This window comes from Epinephelus fuscoguttatus, linkage group LG20 (genome assembly GCF_011397635.1).
Source record: "Epinephelus fuscoguttatus linkage group LG20, E.fuscoguttatus.final_Chr_v1".
Taxonomy (NCBI): domain Eukaryota; kingdom Metazoa; phylum Chordata; class Actinopteri; order Perciformes; family Serranidae; genus Epinephelus; species Epinephelus fuscoguttatus.
The window spans coordinates 10,800,174-10,820,522 of NC_064771.1; the positions used below are offsets into that span (position 1 = coordinate 10,800,174).

General features: G+C 43.5%; 1 protein-coding gene across 2 annotated transcripts in view; it reads right to left on the minus strand.

Moving 5' to 3' along the window:
• usp22 (ubiquitin specific peptidase 22) overlaps nucleotides 1–20,176 on the minus strand; it is a 73,176-nt gene extending 53,000 nt beyond the window's left edge. For both annotated transcript variants that reach the window (XR_007448075.1, XM_049562978.1), the window contains exons 1-7: nucleotides 19,719–20,176; nucleotides 10,393–10,525; nucleotides 5,166–5,279; nucleotides 4,914–5,015; nucleotides 2,065–2,231; nucleotides 1,546–1,693; nucleotides 1,094–1,196 (exon numbers count right to left, since the gene is read on the minus strand). Coding sequence is in view for 1 of the 2 variants with exons in the window: in XM_049562978.1 (XP_049418935.1) it covers nucleotides 1,094–1,196; nucleotides 1,546–1,693; nucleotides 2,065–2,231; nucleotides 4,914–5,015; nucleotides 5,166–5,279; nucleotides 10,393–10,525; nucleotides 19,719–19,838 (887 nt within the window). In the remaining variant the exon portion in view is untranslated. The remainder of the gene's footprint in view (nucleotides 1–1,093; nucleotides 1,197–1,545; nucleotides 1,694–2,064; nucleotides 2,232–4,913; nucleotides 5,016–5,165; nucleotides 5,280–10,392; nucleotides 10,526–19,718) is intronic.
• Nucleotides 20,177–20,349: the final 173 nt, after the last annotated feature.

Below are 20,349 nucleotides of genomic sequence, written 5' to 3' on the forward strand. Positions count from 1 at the left end.
ACTTTCCTCTGATATAACCAAACACAAAGCATCAGAATCCAAATTTGTGGATCACTGCCTTTGCTTTAAGCTTCCCATGTGCCTGTTGTGGTCCTCAGCTGTAATAACACACAATTATTTCACAGTATGCTTAAAAATTCTTTTAATAATTATTCAATTGGTTCCTACTTTTTTTTAATCCATTTTAGACCCTAAGCCAAAGCACTGTGCTTCTAGGGCTGTAACAGTTTGTGTATTCATACTGCAGTCACAGTCTGGTGCACACAGATGCACGCAGAACATCAATGCACATAATGTGGAGCCTCAGTTTACAAGGACAAATTCTGCCCAGAGACTTTAACCTGTACACTTTCTGCAGCATGTGCTGAGGTTCGCACAATAAGCCTACTCATTTTTTTTTTAACCTGCTTTACCAAACTCACACCAAACACTAGCTTCTTTTAGCTGGTTTCAGGGCACACTGTGTTTTCATGTGTCCAAGCAAACCCAACACGTAGGAGGGGTCTCCTAAAAGGTGTCTGCTTAATACGTTTGTCTGAATCTAGAAAAAGAAACACACCGGCAGCTTGTTGTTGTTATGATAATATCATGCTAGTAATTATATAATGACACTGTAAACACACACTACACTTCCACTGCAGTGTCAGCTACTGTAAAGTAAAGATCAAGCACTGTCTTTGACCACCAGGTGGAAGTAGAGATCAACTTTACACACTGTATGCTATAACAAGGGTTTTACTGTTGCTGCAGTGTGGCAGCTCAGTGTGTGTGATTGATGATGCGCTGTGTGAATGATGGAGGAGAGGGGAGGCAGGAGGGTCACCTCAGGGCAGGGAATTAGAGAGTTCTAATCCAGGATGGTGAGAGACAAGTGCAGTGTGACGTTTATGAGAGACTGTTTGATCAAGACAGAACAAGCCAGGCACAGTGAGACATAATGCACCTGTGCTGTAAGACAATGCCGTATTGTACTGTTCAAGGCCGTGGGTTTGTTCTATTGAGCTTTATCTCTTTATTCAGTCTCTAGTGAGGTCTGAAAGATTTCTGGTGTTGTGTTTTTCTTTGGAAGAACCTCATACACGAGCGCACTTACTGGCAGACTTGACAGGTGACGTCAGACTGCAGGCCCCCTGTGAAGATTTGGTCGATGATGCAGTTACAGTGGTTGGGGTTGTTGGCTTTCTTCCCGTTGTCGTCTGTGTGGATGAAAACACACACACACACACACACACACACACACACACACACAGTCACTAAAAGCAATGCTGTGTAACTTCACAGCCACCCGCTCTGCTTCTAAACTGCACAGAGAGATGCAGAGATCCAAGAGAGATCAGCACTGTGGCTCTCCATCTCTCTGTCAGTCAGTGCATATCTCTTTCCTCTTCATCCTCTCAACTCCCCTCATCCACCCAGCTCTCCTCCTGTCGCACCGACACTCAGCTCTCTGTCATTCTTCCTGCTTTCTCCCCCGCCTACTTCACATCTGTCTCTCTCATTTTTTGGTGTTCTGTTGGTCTCCTCGAGTGATTAAGTGTGTCTGACCTTTGCAGTGTCTGTGCAGGACATCTAGCGCCGCAATGAGGAACTCGTGGGCGTCCTGCTGCTCGTAGCCGGCCAGGTGACGAGCGTGGGTCCACACCAGGTGAAGGAGACGGAAGGGGATGTGTGGCGACCGATGGCCTGAGTAGAACTGGTGGAGGAAGGTGTGTACGTGAGAGAGAAAACACGGCCTTCTCAGCCTCTTAAGCACAGACACACCAAACCAACATTAGAGACCTAATGGCAAAGATGAAGATAATCTAGGTCGTTCATGTGCTTTCATCACTTCATATCTCATCATGTGCTGAGCTGAACTGCCAGTCAGAGGGAATTCACTCAGTGACGGGTCCCACCACCTCCAACGCAGATTCAACGTGTTGAATCAATCGAAAAGCAGCCATGTGTCAACACCATGTCACCAACCGATGGCAAACCTTCGCTTGGGTGTGTCAGGGCCCCTTATCCCTCTTCTTTTACACATTTGAACAAATTCAACAAAAAAAAAAAAGAGGTGACAGTTACCTCCTGGAAGAGTTGCGACATCTCACACACCAAACAGGAGTTGCTCTGCATCTCGCATTTGTGTCTGTCAGACAGGAAGAAGTCACGCAACAGCGGCGTGTGTGTCAGCGCTTGAACGATGCAGTTCATGAAGCACGTGTTGCCCAGGTTTATCAAACCTCGCAGGCCTGAGGGTTAAGAGGAGAGAAGAAAAAAATAATCAGGCAACAAAGAAGAGACAAAGAGAAAGGATGGGTGGAGAGGTGAGGGAGGAATAAATAAAAAGGGAGGACAGAGAGAAAGAGCTGAAGAGAGAGAGAGATAATTTTTCCTGGCTGCTGCAGTGGGGCATCTGAGCTGCAGTGCTGTTAACGGCAGACAACTAAGAAACACACACACACACACACTTCACAGTAATACTGTGATGTCCCTGAGGCAACGTTGGACTGCACGCAGGGAAACCCTTGTCAGATTACAGCAGACCAAACCACACACAGACACAGACGAGAGGAGAGGGAGGGGGAGATAAACAGGAGAGATGATGGAAGGAGAGGAGGAAAAAGGAAAGAGGACAGACAGCAGAGGAGCAGAGGAGGGGAAGGATGGAGGTAGTGCTCTCACAGATGAGCAGCCAGGCCTGTAATTTCCCTCACCTAAGACAGTGCCAGGGATGTTAATGGTGCTAGAGCACGTCGCTGCAGGCTGCTACAAGGTGTTAAACGTATGCCAGCTCTCCTCACTCCCACATGCAGCCAAACCCCAACACTGCTTCATTCTGATATTCCCTGCTGCTTCAGATACACGCTGCTGCTTTGCTTTCTAATATCTGCCTGATTGATAGCCGTCAGGGACACATGTAGGTCATCGTATAGGATGTCAGAGTTGAATATTACCTTACCTTTAGTTTGAAGTAGGGCTGTGACTAATGCCTATTTTCTTTATGAATTAATCTGAATTAAATTTCAACATTCTTTCCATTCATTTATTCATTTATATTCCATAACCGCTTATCCTGGTGCAGGCTCGTGGGGGCTGGAGCCTATCCCAGCTGACACTGGGCGAGAGGCGGGGTACACCCTGCAAAATAAAGCCCAAGTCACCTGTCCATTTTTCATTATACTGACTATTTTCAAATGGTCGGCGGGCCACCCTGCACCCCATCAAGGGGCCAGATTTGGCCCATGGCCCCTACGTTGAGTGCTCTAGAGCCTCACACCTGGCTAGAGAGAGAGTTTTTATGACCGTTCTTGACCAAACATGCTTCAAAAATAAATTCCCTGGGTGTCAGAGCTGCTTCATACTGTATGAAAAGCTTCTCCTGCACTTCCTGAAATCCCTGCAGCATCTGAAGGCAGCAGGACTGATACGTTATAAATCTGCAGGCAGAGCGCAGTACCGTTACGCACGGTCGTTCGCTGTTTACCTTCATTAAATTGCCTGAAAACAAGACCAGGTTGCTGCAGTGTAACCATATGGACCTCTGCACACATCAGCCTGGTCGATTAGAACTCCATATTGTGCTTTTCTATGAAGGAGACACCTGGATCATAGGGCTGATCATAGCATCTTACCCAACTTTCTGTTTAGAAAAAGTAGTGTTTCATGTTTTATACACACATAGTGCAATTATTTCATCTGTGTGTCTTTGGGTGCAGTCTTTGGGTGCAGATTTGTGTGTGTTCACGCTGTGACGCTCTGAGCTTTCTGTTTGCAGAGCTTTAACTGTGACTGGCACGGCTGTTTGAAAGCATGGAGACGCTCCTAACGCTGCGTTCACACTGGACGCAGAAGTGCCGTGAAGTGTGCCAACTTTCCGAAGAGCGCTGCCCGCTTGCTTTTGGTGCTTATGTTGATGGATTGGGCTTTTTACACTGGACGCCGCACGGCACCGAGCGCCCTGGCCGTCTCGAGATCTGCAGCAATAGTTTCAGCGTCTGGTCTATTTTTTAGTGAGCCACAAGTGAATCTGGCAAGAAAACACACTGAAAATGTATTGTAAACAATATAAAGTGTACATTAAATATGATATAAGCGATAGATGATAGAATATGCACCCCATGCTTTCACATATGTCGGCTGAGTCTAAACAGAAAGGAAGTAAGTTGTGCTTACCACCCTCAAAATAAAATATTAAACTGGGGCTGGGATCAGGCATGCTTTTGCACCCTCATAGAACCAAGCCTGCAAAAAGTCATAGCTGACATTATGTGCATGGTGATGCTGTATTATTTTACTTGTTAAAAATGTAATGAACCCAGATCAGGCGTGCAGTAGAACTAGAATAGCTCTGTGTGTGCGGCCACGAATCATATGCACACATCTCAATGTGCAGGGCTTCGCATTCCCCTGCGACGGCCCTACTGAGAATCGAGTAAGAGTTGAAATTTCTTCCCACTATAATCTCTGCAAACCTTAAATGGGAAAATCTTAAAGATAGCTATTAAGAGATGACAATTTGTTTGGAATCCTAAAGCAAATATCCACTGAGAGGAGCCAGCTTTGTTTTTAATCAGAACAGTTTAAAAGAATACATTTCCTAAGGCTATTCGCCTCTCGAATGGTAAACAGTCTGTTTTTAGCATATGGGTTTTGGATGACACATTTTAAAAGTCCCCTTTTACTGTAAGTGTGAAGATGTAAACTTTGCATATTTATCACTGATGCTGGTGGTAACACTGCTTCCTCTTTCTGCATTTACATTTTTTCCTCCCTCTAGAGATCCGCACTGTGTCCCGATTGGCCCAGATTGACATCAGGCTCTTTGTAGCTACACAGCCATCCTCCTCAACACTGGTGTGTGTGTGTGTGTGTGTGTGTGTGTGTGTGTGTGTGTGTGTGTCTGTGTGCATTAGAGACTTAGAGGTACTAACCAATAGTACAGTTGGAGGTGATTCTCCTCCTCTTGGGGTTGTGGCGAAGCAGCTCCAGCTCCCTCTTCGTGGGCTCCCACGTTGAGTATTTCTCCCCTATGCCTGGAACAAACACACACATACACACATTCAAAGCATTGCATCCTTCGCTGCAACCCTTGGACCGAGAGCTGTAACGCTCAAGGGAGACATCACGCAACTTTGGCATGGTGTGTATGCAACATTGTGTGGTGCGGCTATGTGCTTTCATACCTTGCATTTTCCAGGCTTTCCTCTGTTCCTCTTTGGCAATCTGTTCCATGTCTTTGTCATAAATGTAGTCTTGGCACATAAAACAGTAAATTCCTCCATACAGCAGGTCAATAGCTGAAAGGCCAGGCGGGAGTAAGAGAGAGAGAGAAGGAGAACAAATAATGTATGAGGAAGCTGTTTTAGTCAAACGCAGAGAGACACTCAGTTTATGTTTGTCAGAGGGTGAAAAAGGTCTTTGCGTCGCTCCAAGCTGTGTGAACTGCTAACTGCCTCCTCTCTCAGGCTTTTTGTCTATTCGGGCCACGTTGCCATGGCGCTGCGATGCCAGGTAGCCGGGGCTTATCTGCTGACATATCAGCTATCTGTTAACACCATCCAGGAATGGTGGAGAGACACCCCGCGAGACGGAGAGAGCGATGAGGAGTCAAAAGGTGAGGAGGAGGAAGGAGGGAGGCGCCTATCTAATTGTGCGATCTTTCCCCGCTTCACACTCGCTTAAACGCTTAAATGCTCAATGGCAGACCAAAACTCCCTTCTCTCCTCACCTGCTCCATACCCTGCAGCTACCTGTTTGCTGTTGCCATGACAACACGCCTTTAGGCTTCTCCTGGCTGTCATGCTCTGCAGGTATGGAGGTTAAAAAAAAAAAAAAAAAAAAAAAGAAGCAGGATGGAGGAAGGGAGGGAAGGAAGTATACCAAAGTACAGAACTTCACTGAACTGATGGGAGAGGATGGAAAAACAGTAAGACAGACAGTTTAAGTGCAATTAGATGAAATCATTTCACAATTCTAAATATCAAAAGGGTCATCAGGTAACCATGGGAACAAGAGGAAGGCAAAGAGAATAGGATAGAGACAGATGAGCCCAATACAAGGCTGCAGACAGCATTCACCAAATAGCTGTGAGTGGAAAACGCATAAAACGGTTAGATGAAAGAGATGGAACGGCAAGAAAGAAAGGAGGAGGAGAAGCAGGAAGGAGGAGGAGGAGGAGGAGGGGCCGGGGTTTAATGGAGGCTAATTCCACAGGGTTTGTTAAAGACGACTTAATTACCTCCTCACCAGTCTGCTGAGATCTGTCCCTTTTTTCTGTTTTTATATAAATCTTTTCTCTCCCTCCGTATGAGACTGTTTCTCACTCTATTTTTGCAGCTTTCGATTCAGCAGCTAACCTAATTAAACTCACAATTACACACCGTGGGACACATACGCACCAGAGGGGGTCTTCCTGAGCCGAGCGATAACGCCGAGCAAAGGAGGCTTCGTGAAAACAAAAATCGGCAGATTCTCAACATCTGCCAAACCCAGCCTTTTGTCATGGACACCCCGAGTGTCTTTGCTGCGGCAGCGTTCTCCTCCAATTACCGCAGTGTAACGTACTTCACTTGCAGCTCAAACAGCCTAATTCTATTATGTGGAGGATGAAAAAAGAGTGCTACTGGGTGTAGAGCTGGTATCGCAGCATTTATCTTAACAGGATGATGTCTTGTGTTGAAGATTATATGCTGTTTGCAGTATCTTCTGAACGCTGAGCCATTCAGTGTTCTTGTAAACAATAAAAGGTTGTAAAAATGTCTGCACAAGTGTTGGCACACTACATCTCTCTGCAGCTCAGACCTCAAGAAGAATGTCTATATTCCAAGGCTGTGAACTGTAAACGTGCATTTTCACCTTGCCCAGTGCTACAATTCTTAGCAAGTTGCTTTATGGCAGTGCACATGGCTGCCACCTACAGCATGAAAACACTGTGTTAACCTTTGGAATGAGTATCTCTGGGAATTTGTCAATGTAAGTCTTTAAGTCCTGCAGCTGGAGCAGAATGCTGCAGCAAGACTTTTAACTGGTACCAGGAAAACAGACGGCATTACACCGGTACTAGAAACCCTGACCTGGCTAACTGTCAAACACAGGATTGGAATGTTTTTTTATGAAATCAATTATGATGAAGTGCACTCCTTCATCCAGTTGGGGAACCCGGCAGGTACCCGGTGGGTGACATTTTGTTTTAATTCTACTTCTGGGTCCAGTTATGGGTGGGAAAAAAAAAATGCAGGTCAACTCATGGGTGAGTGGATGATAATAATATTAAAATAAAATGAAAATAATAATAATTTATTTCAGTATTTAACATTTTAATTCTCTGACAACCGACTCAATCCCTTCCTACACAGGAATCGGGCTATAGGTCAACTACTTAGCCCCTTCTTTATGCTTCCTTTGCATCTTTACACTGAACCAATTCCGCTCCAGTGTATGACTCATTTTCGTGATGGCATATAACATATGCATCGGCAGTGTTTTATAAACAACAACAATGGCATTCACGTCTCCTGAATCTAACTGTTTTCCCAATCTGCCGACATTTTCGGCCACTGTTCTTCTCCTCTGAGTTAGCTGCTAACTGCTATCAGCTGTTTTTTAAATCTCCCACGGTGGTTTGAACATATAACGCGTCGACAAAACGTCACACCTTACCTGCCCATGGTCCCATTTCGGTGCTTTTACTACCTCCAGCAGCGGCTCATAGGCAAGACAACTCTGTCCCCCCATTCTAAGATCATACCTTCTATACAGAACAGTGGGACAGCATTACAGCATTATATTACTGCCTTCAACAAGCAGTGCTGTTCAGCACTATCAGAATAAACAAACAAACAATAATAATAAAAGAAAACCCTTTAACCTCCTGAGAGCCGACCTTTTGTTTGGCATGCATTTTTAATTTCTCCTAGCTATTTGCAATCAGTAGGACCCGATAAGTATAAAAACCTCAACATTGTCAGCAATAATTAAGTCCCACTGTCCTCCTACGAGATGACAATAAAGACCCAATGTCCCCAAATGAGACGAAAAGTCCTAATGTCTTCAAACAAATATGAGGTCATATGAGGACACAGGGTCTCAGGAGGTTAAACTTTATTTCCTGAATTACCTTCGTTTTAAAATATCTCAGTTTTACATGTATGAAATAACCCAAAATGATCACTTCAATCATGCTGCCTAACTGCATTATTTGAACAAAGCATGGTTATTATAAGATTTGCTGTTTCGGTTCGGGCCATGGATCTTTGTGTCAATGGATCGGGTTGGGTTAGAAAACTAAGTGGTTTATGTCCAGGTGGCAGGGAGGGTACGGTATAGTGCATCACGGTTCCAGTTTAGAAGCGGGTCTTGGAAAATCAGACCTATGTAGGACTCTTAAGTATGGCATTTTTATTTTAAACTTTTTCTTAATTGCATTTACAGAACAATTATTGTACCGGGATACAAACCATTACCATGATATAAAAATACATATAATGTGATAAAAGATTTTGGAACAAATCACAAATGGAAGCAGTGCACTTCACCAGTAACACTGACTGACAGAATAGAGCTCAGTGATAAATCAACACTGACTTAGGGTGGAATCATATTATGATGACATGAAATTACCATGTTCAAATTAGTGATTCTAAGCAAATTAAAAACAAATAAAACAAGCTCTTCTCAGTTTCTCAAAGCTAATCTGATCATGACATCAGTGTGATTGCTTTAACATTAACAAAATCATGACATACAGAGGGATGACAAATTAAATTCAAAAGAAGCAAAATAACAAATGCAGATGATTCCACACTGAATGGTTTGATGAGGAGTAGAATATGAATACTGTGCAATGGCCCTCTCGACACATGTGGGAGACTGTGGAGCTACATTTTAAAAATGGCACACTCTGTCATCAAAACACAGAATGAGTGAATCTCTTTGCTCCTGTAGAGTTGCAGAGACTTGGAGAATCTATGTCAAGGAGCATCAAAGCTGCTCTGGAGGCTAGAGGCAGACAAAAACCTGACTGAGACGCTTGTGTTATCACTTCACTTGTCACCCATCTGTATATCAGGATTACCCATTCTGTGCACAAAGTACAACAGACAGCAGTTTACAGGTGAATGCCTCATCCAGACGGCTTCACATTCTGCCTAAAACTGCACACGTTCAGCCGCGTTTAACTGGGTGGGATCAGGTAAAACGTGGCAATCTTCTCTCGCAGTAATTCAGTGATTTGTGTGCAATGTTTTGATTATTACAGGCCGTGTGTCCCTGTGGGAGTAGCGTGGATGGGGGAAAACAGCCAACTGTTCTTGGTGTTCCGCAAACACCCACCACTTTGTACAAATCGGGAGCCGTCCAGATTGGGTCTGTTTGATGCAAATATTTTATTCAGTGAATTGAAATACAACTTTCTCATGGCGGAACGCTCGCCAACAAAGCGACCTCCATGCGGGCTGTGGTGAGAAACAGTGTGGCTGTAGCATCTAAAATAAAAGCCGTCCTCTGTCCTTTTTTAAAGGAAGAATATTTCAACAAACCCAGCGCGGATTATCACCAAAATCACTGATGTGCAATGTTTTATGTTACCTTCTCTGACCTGGAATAATAATCCTGTCAAAACAAGGCGGAGGCAAATCTCTTTCAGAGCTCTACCCCATAATCACACACACCACTGAATGTTTTGAAGGGATCTGGAGGAAGCAAAAACAGGGAGGTGTACCCAGTGAACGAGTTCTTATTCTGCGTGAATGTGCTTAATTTTAATAAGCTGCCAAGACAGACCTCAGCCCTTATTCATTAGTAAGTTCACTAATGCATGTATTCACTCTAATGGGCTACATGAGGCCAAATACACAGGTGACGTTCAAATCCCCCATGAGGCCGAGCCTTTTCGACTGGGTTGCAATTATGTTGCACCACGTTGCGTAATAGCTCTTTCTGTTGCTCTCGATTATTTTGCTCGATTAAAAACATCACAAAAACCACAACTGTGTCACAGCCAGGCCGCTGAAGTAGTCCAATATATGACTAACTTAAAGCTTAAATACAGACACAGAAATATACACATGCTATGAACCATCTGTGCTTTATGCAATCCCACCAGGCTGCTTCTTCATTAGCCACTCAGCTGTATAATTAGCCCTTTTAGCAGCCTTTGTTTTGAGAGAAGAAGCATTACTGACGGCATTGTGTGTGGGTGTGTGTTTGTTTAGGAGGCAGGGACCAACTCATTTAAGCAAAGGGGGCTAATTGCAGGTCTGGATGCCTGGTGTTACGCCATGTGCATAACAGAGCACTCAAAACACACCTGCTCCGACTGCACCTGTGGACACTGTGAATGCCTTTGTGTATGAGAGTGAGAGTGAAGTGTGTGAGAGTGTGTGTGTGTGTGTGTGTGTGTGTGTGCCATACCTAGGTTATGCCTTTTGCTCTTGGCATGCTCATGGATGTGTTTTTTGGCAAAGCAGGCGAAGAAGACGCAGTAGAGGCAGGAGTGGAGTCTGTTGAGGTGGGCGCCGCACATGTGGCAGATACATGACTTGGCCTGGAAGAGAGGGAGGAAGAGATTAAAGGAAAGGAAACAGAGGGAAGAAAGCATAAACACAGAGACAGAGGAAATTATTATCACAGTTCTTGCATCAATAGAGATGGTATTCTAATGCATTATATTAATGTCAAGATACTAGTATTTCTATGACAATACCTTGAAAAATATCAATATTGGATACCATTTACAATACCACAGCACAAAAATAGACATTCAAGGCATACAATTTAAAATTCTTATTGAAAGTTAAATATATCAAAGATATAACATGACGACGACGAAGTTGTGTTGGATGATGCAGAAATCTTCATTCTGATGGATAAAAGCCTCTGTTGTTTGTTGTTGGTTTTACTTGAATACATAAGTTTAATTATAAGACAAATCTGATATCAAAGAAGCCTGCCGCATCCACAGAATAGAGCTGGGTATCAGTACTCAATACCTTCAAGGTGAAGACTGAAATAACCCAGTACCAAGTAGCATCAAAACCTCTCCAGTAAAGCAGTACCTGCATTTGATTCTTTAGGCATGGGGGTGGGGGGGAGCCAATTGGCTGGAGCCAATTTTACATACTTTGGGTAGATTCAGAGTAAAAGTACTGCAAAGTGCAATATACAAGTGTATTGTATATAAACTTGTCACACAAAGTGCATAACATATAAGTAAGATAAAATAAAAGTGACAATTTAAACACTGAGAATATAAAAACATTATTTTATGTAAAATCTTTATCTGAAAGGAAACAAAAGCTGTCAGATTAACGTAGTGGAGTAGAAAGTACAATATTTCCCTCTAAAATGTAGTGGAGTGGGAGTATAAAATAGCAAAACCCAAAAGAAACCAGATTAAAAGGTATACATGCACCGAATAATCTGACTGTTGGGGAAAAAGCTAGGTGTGTTTATCTGATTTCTCATAATCAGATAATGGCTTTTATCTGATAAAGCCTATCGGATTATGCTGTTTACATGACCACTTGAATAATCAGGTAACTCCATAAATCAGATAATGATCGGTTTATTAGTGTGCATGTAAACGCGCTCAATGAGAATGTGTCTGGGTGGGGGTGCATAAGGGAACACAGCAAGCAGCAGCAGTGACCCACTGTCTGACACCGGCACACCGTAAGGATGGAAACAGAGGGCTTGGCAGGGACGGAGCACCTGCCACAGCAAGTGAACATGCCATCTGCGGCCATTTTGACTTGACCAGAGGACTTCACTGCAAGTTGACTGGCTGTAGTAAGAGGTGGCCAACCTCACGTTCTAAAACCATCCACCTACGATCTGACCAGTGGAGTTGCAGGTGACACCATCAGCCGGCTTGAGTTGAGCTCAGATGGCCAGTTTACACCGCTGGAACTTTTCTCTACAACGTTCTGAAACGGTTTTGTCTCGTCTTGAATCTTTGGTCTAAACTGGGCTTTAGACCCAGTGTAAACCCAGTAGAATGGATGGTTAGGTTTTACTTTCAATGCGTCTGATGTTCTGCTACTCCATCCTATGAATAGTCCAGCTCCAAACTTAGAAAATATATTTGTTGCAGCAGATGTTTTGATGCCACAAATAAATGAAAATGTGGGGAACCCTGGGTATTGCTTCAAGAGTACCGGTATCAAATTCTTTAAATGATACCCAGCCCAAGCAGGGACAGAGACACACCAAAAACCTAAAGTACAGAACAATCATTTCAGCCTTTTAAAGTGTCTGTTCCACATCACTTAGATCCTTGTATCATCATCATATCACCAGACAACAGCTAGACAAAGTGTGTGTGTTAGCCGGGAGCAACAACAAGGTCGACATCTTATCATCCAGACAGGCGGGAGCCTCTCAATATAAAACATGCTAAGTGCGAAGGGTGCTGATGCTTCTCAGATCAACGACCTGTCAATGCTCAAATTAAACATTTATGAGACACAGAATCAGACATTTCTTTATGATCAAAAATCCTTCACAGTGGAAACATTTTGTTTTTGACATTTCAAAATGGCAGATGTCCCCTAAATTACAAAGTAATGAAATGTAATCTATAGGGCCTACCCTAACGTGGGAACCTCGTTTTTGGCTTCAACAGTTATTGAAATAATAATTTTTCTATCAAGCAGATCAACATCCTACACAGCTTTCCTTCAACCTCTGCTGCCTTGTGCAGAATTACAATTGGTGACTGCAAACTAGTCTAACAAGGACATTTTTTTTCTATGTGTTGTATGTGTGAGAGAGAGGAGTATGCGTGGCTGTACAAAAACATTGAGCAAAAAACATAAGCCAAATAAACACCACACAATGTGTTTTGTCTTGATTCTTTATGCTGCTGTAACCACGATCATGTAAGATTTGTGTAATTAACGTGTAAACCTAAATTGCAATATATGATATTAATGCTTAATAATTTATACATTCCTATATATTCTGTTTGATAGTCACGTCGGAAAGATGAGGGGGGTGGCATGGCTGTGGATGGAGGGTAGATAGCGAGGTGTTCAAAAGCATGCAGATGAGAAGCTGGCATGCCAATGAGCCGGCATGAATATGAGGAGGTGAGAAGAAATGAGAAGTGCCTGGAAAGACGAGAGGGAAAATAAGAAAAGACAGGAGGGAGAAGAAAGGAGATGGAGGAAGGCATGGGGGCAAAGACGAGAGACAAAGACCAGGAGAGAAAATCTCAGGGAAGATATTTGAAATTGAGTAATGATTGCAAAGGTTGATTTCAATGTCAAATTCTATGCATTATGTGTTCTGCAAGCTAAAATATTTCACTTCACAGTCACCTTCAAAGAACATTAACGTGCAGAGTGGAATAGTTAAGTTAGTTAGTTACTGGCTGGTGCCAACAGTAATAAAAAAAACTTTGGAGAATGGCTGACATCAAAATCTCAGTGGAATACACGCCACAAAGCACAACAAGCATCGAAAACATATTAAAAAAGGAACTGAGCGAAGCATTTCAGTGGCTGCTGTTGTGCTACATTGCCTAGCGCCTGTGCCAACACATTTTGTGTATTGTAAGCTAATGTTGCATGAGATTATGCATTTAATACCCTGGTTTCATTGTGGAATGACAGTGCTACAGTAGCATCTGATTCATCATTGCTACAATCTTTTGTCTAAAAATGTCAGATAATAGTGAAAAATGCACTTCATAATTTCCAAGAGCTCAAGGTGACACTTTAAAATGACTTACGTGTGACCAACAATCCAAAACCCAAAGACATTAAATGATACGTGACAGACAAGCAGCATATCTCCAGAACTGAGAAGTTGGAATAAGTAATTATTTGGCATTTTAAGGTACAGTTCACCCACAAAATCAAAAAACACATATTTTTCCTTTTACCATTAGTGCTATTTATCAGCGTAGATTGTTTTGTTGTGAGTTGCTGAGAGTTGGAGATATCGGCCGTAGAGATATCTGTCTGCCTTCTCTCCAATATAATGGAACTAGATGACCTTGACACGTCGATGTGACAAGTACCAGCTAATCATAGCACAGTAGGGCAGAACTAAGTGAAACTAGTTTGAAAAAAATAATGAGCAACAAAATCTGCCTACCAGTACCTCTCGAGCTCACGAATTAGCAAGTTACATCTTGTTTGTTTAATCAATACCCAACTAAAAAATAAAAACTACAAGTCAGGCTAGCTGTTCCCTTTGTTTCCAGTCTTGACTTTGTGCTAAGCTAAGGGGGTGATCACACAGAAATGAGATGCTAGAGACGTGGACGCTTCAAAGACACTTGAAACGCTGGAAGTGCTTATTCAATGCGTGCTAGCTACTGGCGTCTGACGCTCAAAAAAGTTGAAAATATTTTAACTTTTCAGCGTCTATGTGCGTCTAAAAAGACGCCAGAAAAACGGCTGTCTACAAAGATGCTTGAACGACGGTCAGACGCGCTGTTTCATAGGAAAACAATGGTTTTACTGGCATCGCGTTTCTAGCGTTTCATCTCGGTGTGATCGCTCCCTAAGGTAATCGTCCCCTAGCTCTAGCGTTATATTTTATTGACAGACATAAATTATATCAATCTTCTTATATTACTCAGCAAAAAAGCAGACATGCGTATCTTACAAAGCATCCAACAATTCGTTTAACCAGATTCAAATAATATTCAGGTCAGATCTTTAGCCTACATGTTAACGAACAGAAGACCAACCTCTGTGGCTGATGATTTTAGCGTACGCTTGGCATGCCAGCCTTAACATGGACATACATGCAAAATGGAAAAAGAAGAAAACCAAAAAAAAAAAAAAAAACACTGATTCTCATTCCAGTCACACACTCACACACCCCATCCATGCATAAGTGCTTAGACAGCACATGAATTATGAAAAGGCATCAATATGCAACAATCTCTCCTCACTCATTCTTCCAACTGTCAGTGTTACCGCGCGCATGTGTATTTTTCTGGTCCCTGAGAACATTGTATTCATGTAGGAATTTGTGTCTACCCGTCTGTCAACACGTCTCCACATCCTCTGCTGTCATTCCAGCAGGAGTCTGAGTACACATGTGGAGTCCTTATGGACATACAGTAACTCTGCTTCAGCACACCGTCCGTGTACTAAGAGGCCACATGCACAGTGAGGCCTTGTGGTTGTCCTAACGCCCAGAGAACACCCGGAGCTCTGTCCATGTCATATTTCTGCGAGCGCTGCCATGTCAGTGACGAGCCATCTGCCGACAGGATGTTATGCGAGAAGAGCAGTAGAGGGTAATGGGCTGGAAAGATCCTGGTTAGAAGTGTAAGTGCGGACATTATCGCACTGTCAGCCAAATGCAACATCTGTCTCATTCACTGAAGGGAGAGGCCTGCATCAAGAGGAGGTGTCCAGAAAGGTGAATTACAGGACTATTCCCTCCAAAACAAACGCAATACATCAAATACTGTAGTTCTGACAAAAAAAATACAAGTCATAAGTTAAGGAAAAAAGTCACAATTCGAAATAGAAGTTATATTTGAAGTAGTGTAGTGGTTTGAGCGCTCGTCTTCCATGCCGACAGTCCAGGATTCGAATCCTGCTGGGGTCAACGTCAGCAAAGGCATGCGGTTCCAAGAGGTTCCCACCGCCGCATCAAATGGGATCATACTCCTAAAGGAGTAACTCCGGAACCTGAGCCAAGTCCTCAAACGGGGGCGCGTCTCAAGTCCGTTGTAGATGGGAGATTCCAGACGTAAAAAACAGAGTCATCATAAAAGAAAATTTATGAATATAGGTCCTTATCTTAAATGGTCCAGAATGTAGGATTTAGGGGGGTATACCGGCAGAATTTGAATGTAATATAATAAGTATGGTTTTAAAATGTATAATAATCTGAAAATAAGAATCCGCGTGTTTTCGTTACCTTAGAATGAGCCGTTTATATCTACGTGAGGAGCGGATAATTGTCCAGAGTCTACCTTACTGCACTGCCGTGTTTCTACAGTAGCACAGAACAAACAAACCAAAAACTGGCTCTAGATAGGGCCATTCGCATTTTCGCCTCAGCCACCATAGTTAGCAGCCCCTCTGCGATGAGCAGTGTCAGGAAAACACTGATTATTTTAACATGAAACTATTTCATTCAGTGTTTTTACCGGGTCAAATCACTGGGTCCATTTGTTGAGGAGAGGAAGAGACCTCTGACGATAATTCAGCTCCTGGTAAAAACCTCCTGAACAATGAATACTGAAGAAATTCTAACCAGGTGTAATTTCAGCTGGTTGCAATACACAAACCTCACAAATAGATGCCACTAAATCCCGCTAAATCTTACACACTGCTCCTTTAATAATGTAACTGAAGTCAGCTGGTAGTGCCAGGAGTACACTGACCCTGAGCTAATATAAAATATCTCATTGACTTTCTGTCTTTTTGCTGCCAGCTTCGAGTTTACGACCCCCTGGACCTCTTTCACAATGATTCCATTTTGTGTCGCTGAACTGACCAGAGGCAGCAGCAATGGTGCAGGCTAACAGACGACAGCCTTAACAGGACTCAGTAGAAAAGTAGCACTGATTCTGGCACTAAGCTCAGAGTTTGAGTGGGGCTGACTCATATGGTGGCTTGGTGCACACACACACAGCTCTTCCTGTCTGATGAAGTGTGATTATTTGTAAATGAAACATGAAGATCACGAATTTATACGTGGCCTAATTTATCGTTACAGCATGGAGAAATTAGAACGCAAGGCTCCAGTCGTTCTCCATCGCAATGTCTTGAGGAAAAAAAAATCCAATGCAGCCGTCATGCAGATGTGATTAGACACCTCTGTGATTCACACGGCAGCCAACCAAAGAGCGGAGCCTTTGAATTGGCAAGGTGAACGAATGCTTAGAATTCAATCTGCGTCTGAAGGTCAGTGTGATGCAGACTGAGTGTTGATCAGCATCAATGGTCAGCATGGAGTGGAGAGTGAATGATGGTATGGGTGGGGGCTGTTGAAACTTACATAAAAACAATTGTTTCTTCTTAGGATTGTGGGGGATACGCAATGTTTGTCTTCATCCTCTGTTGCCCTGATACAGCTAACCAGAGGGAATGGATAGTGGAAGCAGCAGCTAGACTGGAATATCTGGGTAAACCTGCTGCATTTCCTCAGAGGCTAATGACGTGTGATAAGCTTATGGCTCCTGAGATTTTCTTCCATACAAACAAAAACAAACTGAAGCATATGTTGGAGCTAAGGTTTGACTGGAAACAGAACATGACTAATAAATCCATCATTGTCTTCCCCAAACCCTGTAAAGATCTCTAATCACGATCTTTAGAGCCATTCTGATTCAGAGTAAGTCTCCCATTGAAAAAATAGTAAATGGGATTCAGAATTTAACTGCCTGGCGTATTGGTTTCCTGAGAGAGGCATGAGCGCATCTGAGTGGAAAACTGAGCCGCGACCAATAAAAATGTTGTGCCACAGGGAGGCAATGCGCAGGAGGGATGTGAGCCTTTCTGCCAGCCTTGTCTGCTCTTCAGGTTAGGGTGGGAGCAGGGACAGAGATCCAGGCAATTATGGCAGGAGGAGACCCTGCAAATATTTCACCATTTATTTCAGTAAACATGCCTCCTGGACTACCAGCTCCCACTGATCCCGTTACAGATGACAGGGGACACGGGGTTGTCCCAGAGCACATCGGAGTGCACAATGTATGTAGGCACACACTGCAGATACGAGCACAACATGCTAATATTGCGCATATCTGAAAGAGAAAGAGAAAGTGAAAGAGAGGCTGACTGGCGATGGCTTTAACAGTCAACCTTAGGGACAGTTCATTATTTATAAGAGGGCAGGGGGGTGATGCAAAACGAGGGAGGCATGTTAAATCATTTTTTCCTTAGGGGAGGAACAGACAACTTTAAAGAAGCACTTTGCTGCTGGAAAGATGAGGATGTCTATGCTGTAGAAAGATGCAAATACTTTAAAGAAAATGGTGATACACCACAAGCGAAAAAGTATGCTTTTGCTTGAAAGGCAGAAAACCTACAACTACCAGAATGCACCAGTGCAATAAACGTGCCCGCTGGTGGGTGACGTAATGCGAACATGTCCGTTTGAAACAATGATGGCTGGCTAACAAGCAACGATCTTGTGTTGTGCCCACTTCCTGTTGACAAACTCTTGCTATTACAGCTAGACACGACACTAAAATATATTTCTAAAAACACTGTAGGCGAGGAATAGTGAATGCAGTACCATAATCTTGACATATGTTTGATCACCGGCTATTTTCGTTTTCAGATTTCAGTGTGAGTTTGAGAGAGACGTAGAGAGGCCGGTCTTTCTCGTATTCCACTTCTATACTCTATAGCCCTTTTTAGACAGGAATTGTGCAAATTTGCAGGAAAGCCCAATCAGTCTTTTTTCAGCATTGGCAGTATAGAAACAAAATCGGGGAGTGCGGTAAAATGCCGCCTGCCTAATTTTGTTTATACAGAATGCGCCTTTTTTGGGGCAATGGGGGGTGTGAGCAAATATCAAAACATGTAGCTCAGCGTGTGACGTAACCAATGACGTGGGAGGGAAGCCGCGGCTAGTCAGTCCTTCCGCGATGTAAGTCGGCCCGTTCTTTACCAATCCCCGTCATCTGACGGTTAATGGCCTCTTCGTTTGCAAGAGAAATGTGTTATCTACACACTGGTTAGATGGTTACCCACATTGTTTTGATAGAAAGCTGGTTGAAAATCAGCAAATTACCTTTTTAAATGGTTGTATTTTGTATTTATTTTACATTGGTGGCTTTGAAAGGCATGTTTTCATCAAAAATTGCCAAAATCACACTATTTATCCTAGCTAGAAACTGTAAAAACATAAATTATCATCAAAGTTTCAAATTTCAAACATTCTACAACACATCATTTGCGTTGTGCTTAAGAAATTAGCTGTTTGTTTTCTGTGGATAGCTCACTCCTGGGCTGTTTGCTCATTGCATTGTCCCCAGTACTACCTACATTTGATGTGAATATTAAAAAATATGGTTACATATGGTGGAGGGAAGGTCATGCAATTTTCCCCAGTCACTCAAGGAGAATTGAGGGAAAATATCTGCAGCTTTGGGGAGGGTGTAGATTTGAAAAAAAAAAAAAAAAAGTCACAACCCTGCCACCCCTTTCCCTCTGATAAGTACAGTACAGTCCCTTATTGATGCTGTCGTGCAGTGCAAAGATAGTAATAATGCATCTGTGTCATTTTGAGTTTCCTGGATGACAAGTAGAGAGGACGGTTAGTTGATTTTTAATCAATTCATTCCTCCTAAGCGAGGAAATACCACCGTGTAATGCTGGCCTGCGGTCTGCTGGTGGAAGGAAGTGGAGCCACTGCAGGCGCAGTGCCAATGCAAACACAAGCACATCAGCTTTCTAATCTATTATGCGGTCCCTAGCTTTGAAGTAAGCTAACGTTGGCGGGGGATAACTGGGTGACAGTTTGCTTCGGAGTCTGCCAGGTGTTGAGGCTGGCATTTAGGCGAGTTCAAGCCCCACACAAAGGGGGAACTAGAATTAAAGCGTGGGTAGTATTTGAGTGAGCGTCAACAGCACTTTGGCATTCAGGGTGTCTGTGTGTCGGATGTTTGTGTTGTTTTGGAAGGGCGGGGAACTGTCCACGCATGCGACGCCAGCTCACACACACACAAACACACACACGCGCACACACACAGTCTGGCGTACGTTAGGGTCCCTTCCAAGCACTCGTCTTCCTCTGTCACTTGTTACCTTTCGTTTTCTGGTCTCAGCTGAACCGCTCCACACGAAACACTGATAAATAACCCTCAGGTTCTGCTTCCAGTTGTCCACTTTGAAGCCGTTGACATGGGGGCAGCCTGCGGGACTCATGGTAGTCACAGCATCCGGCTTTCACTGTCCTCTGGGCGACGAAACCTGTTCAAATCCCTCAACGCAGACCCAGTAGAGACGGGCTGGCTGGTTAGCTTGCCAGGTTCGTTATCCAGCGATTGCTGCGCTCGGGCTAACTGGACATGTTCTGGTTGCAGTAGCGGAGACACGCGCAGTAGCAAACATTAAGACGATTTTTCCGGTATTACTCTGTTGGAAATGAGATATTATTTATGCCTATAAGTCTAGTATTGCATTGTAAGTGTAGTTCTTCAAATTCGCTGAATTACATGTTAGCAAGCTGGCTAAAGTTGGTTAGCACTGGAATTTCAACAGTGGCTTACACGGTGTGTCGTTAAGACCCACCTCATTCATACCCGCTGACCAATCAGAGCCGAGTGATGCGTGTGATTGGCGTGTGCCAACTTTCTTTTAGCGGTTAAGTCCCGCCCCTATGGAGTGGATGCTGCGTCGTGATTGGCGCTTTTTTCCGGTACACCACATCCGCCTG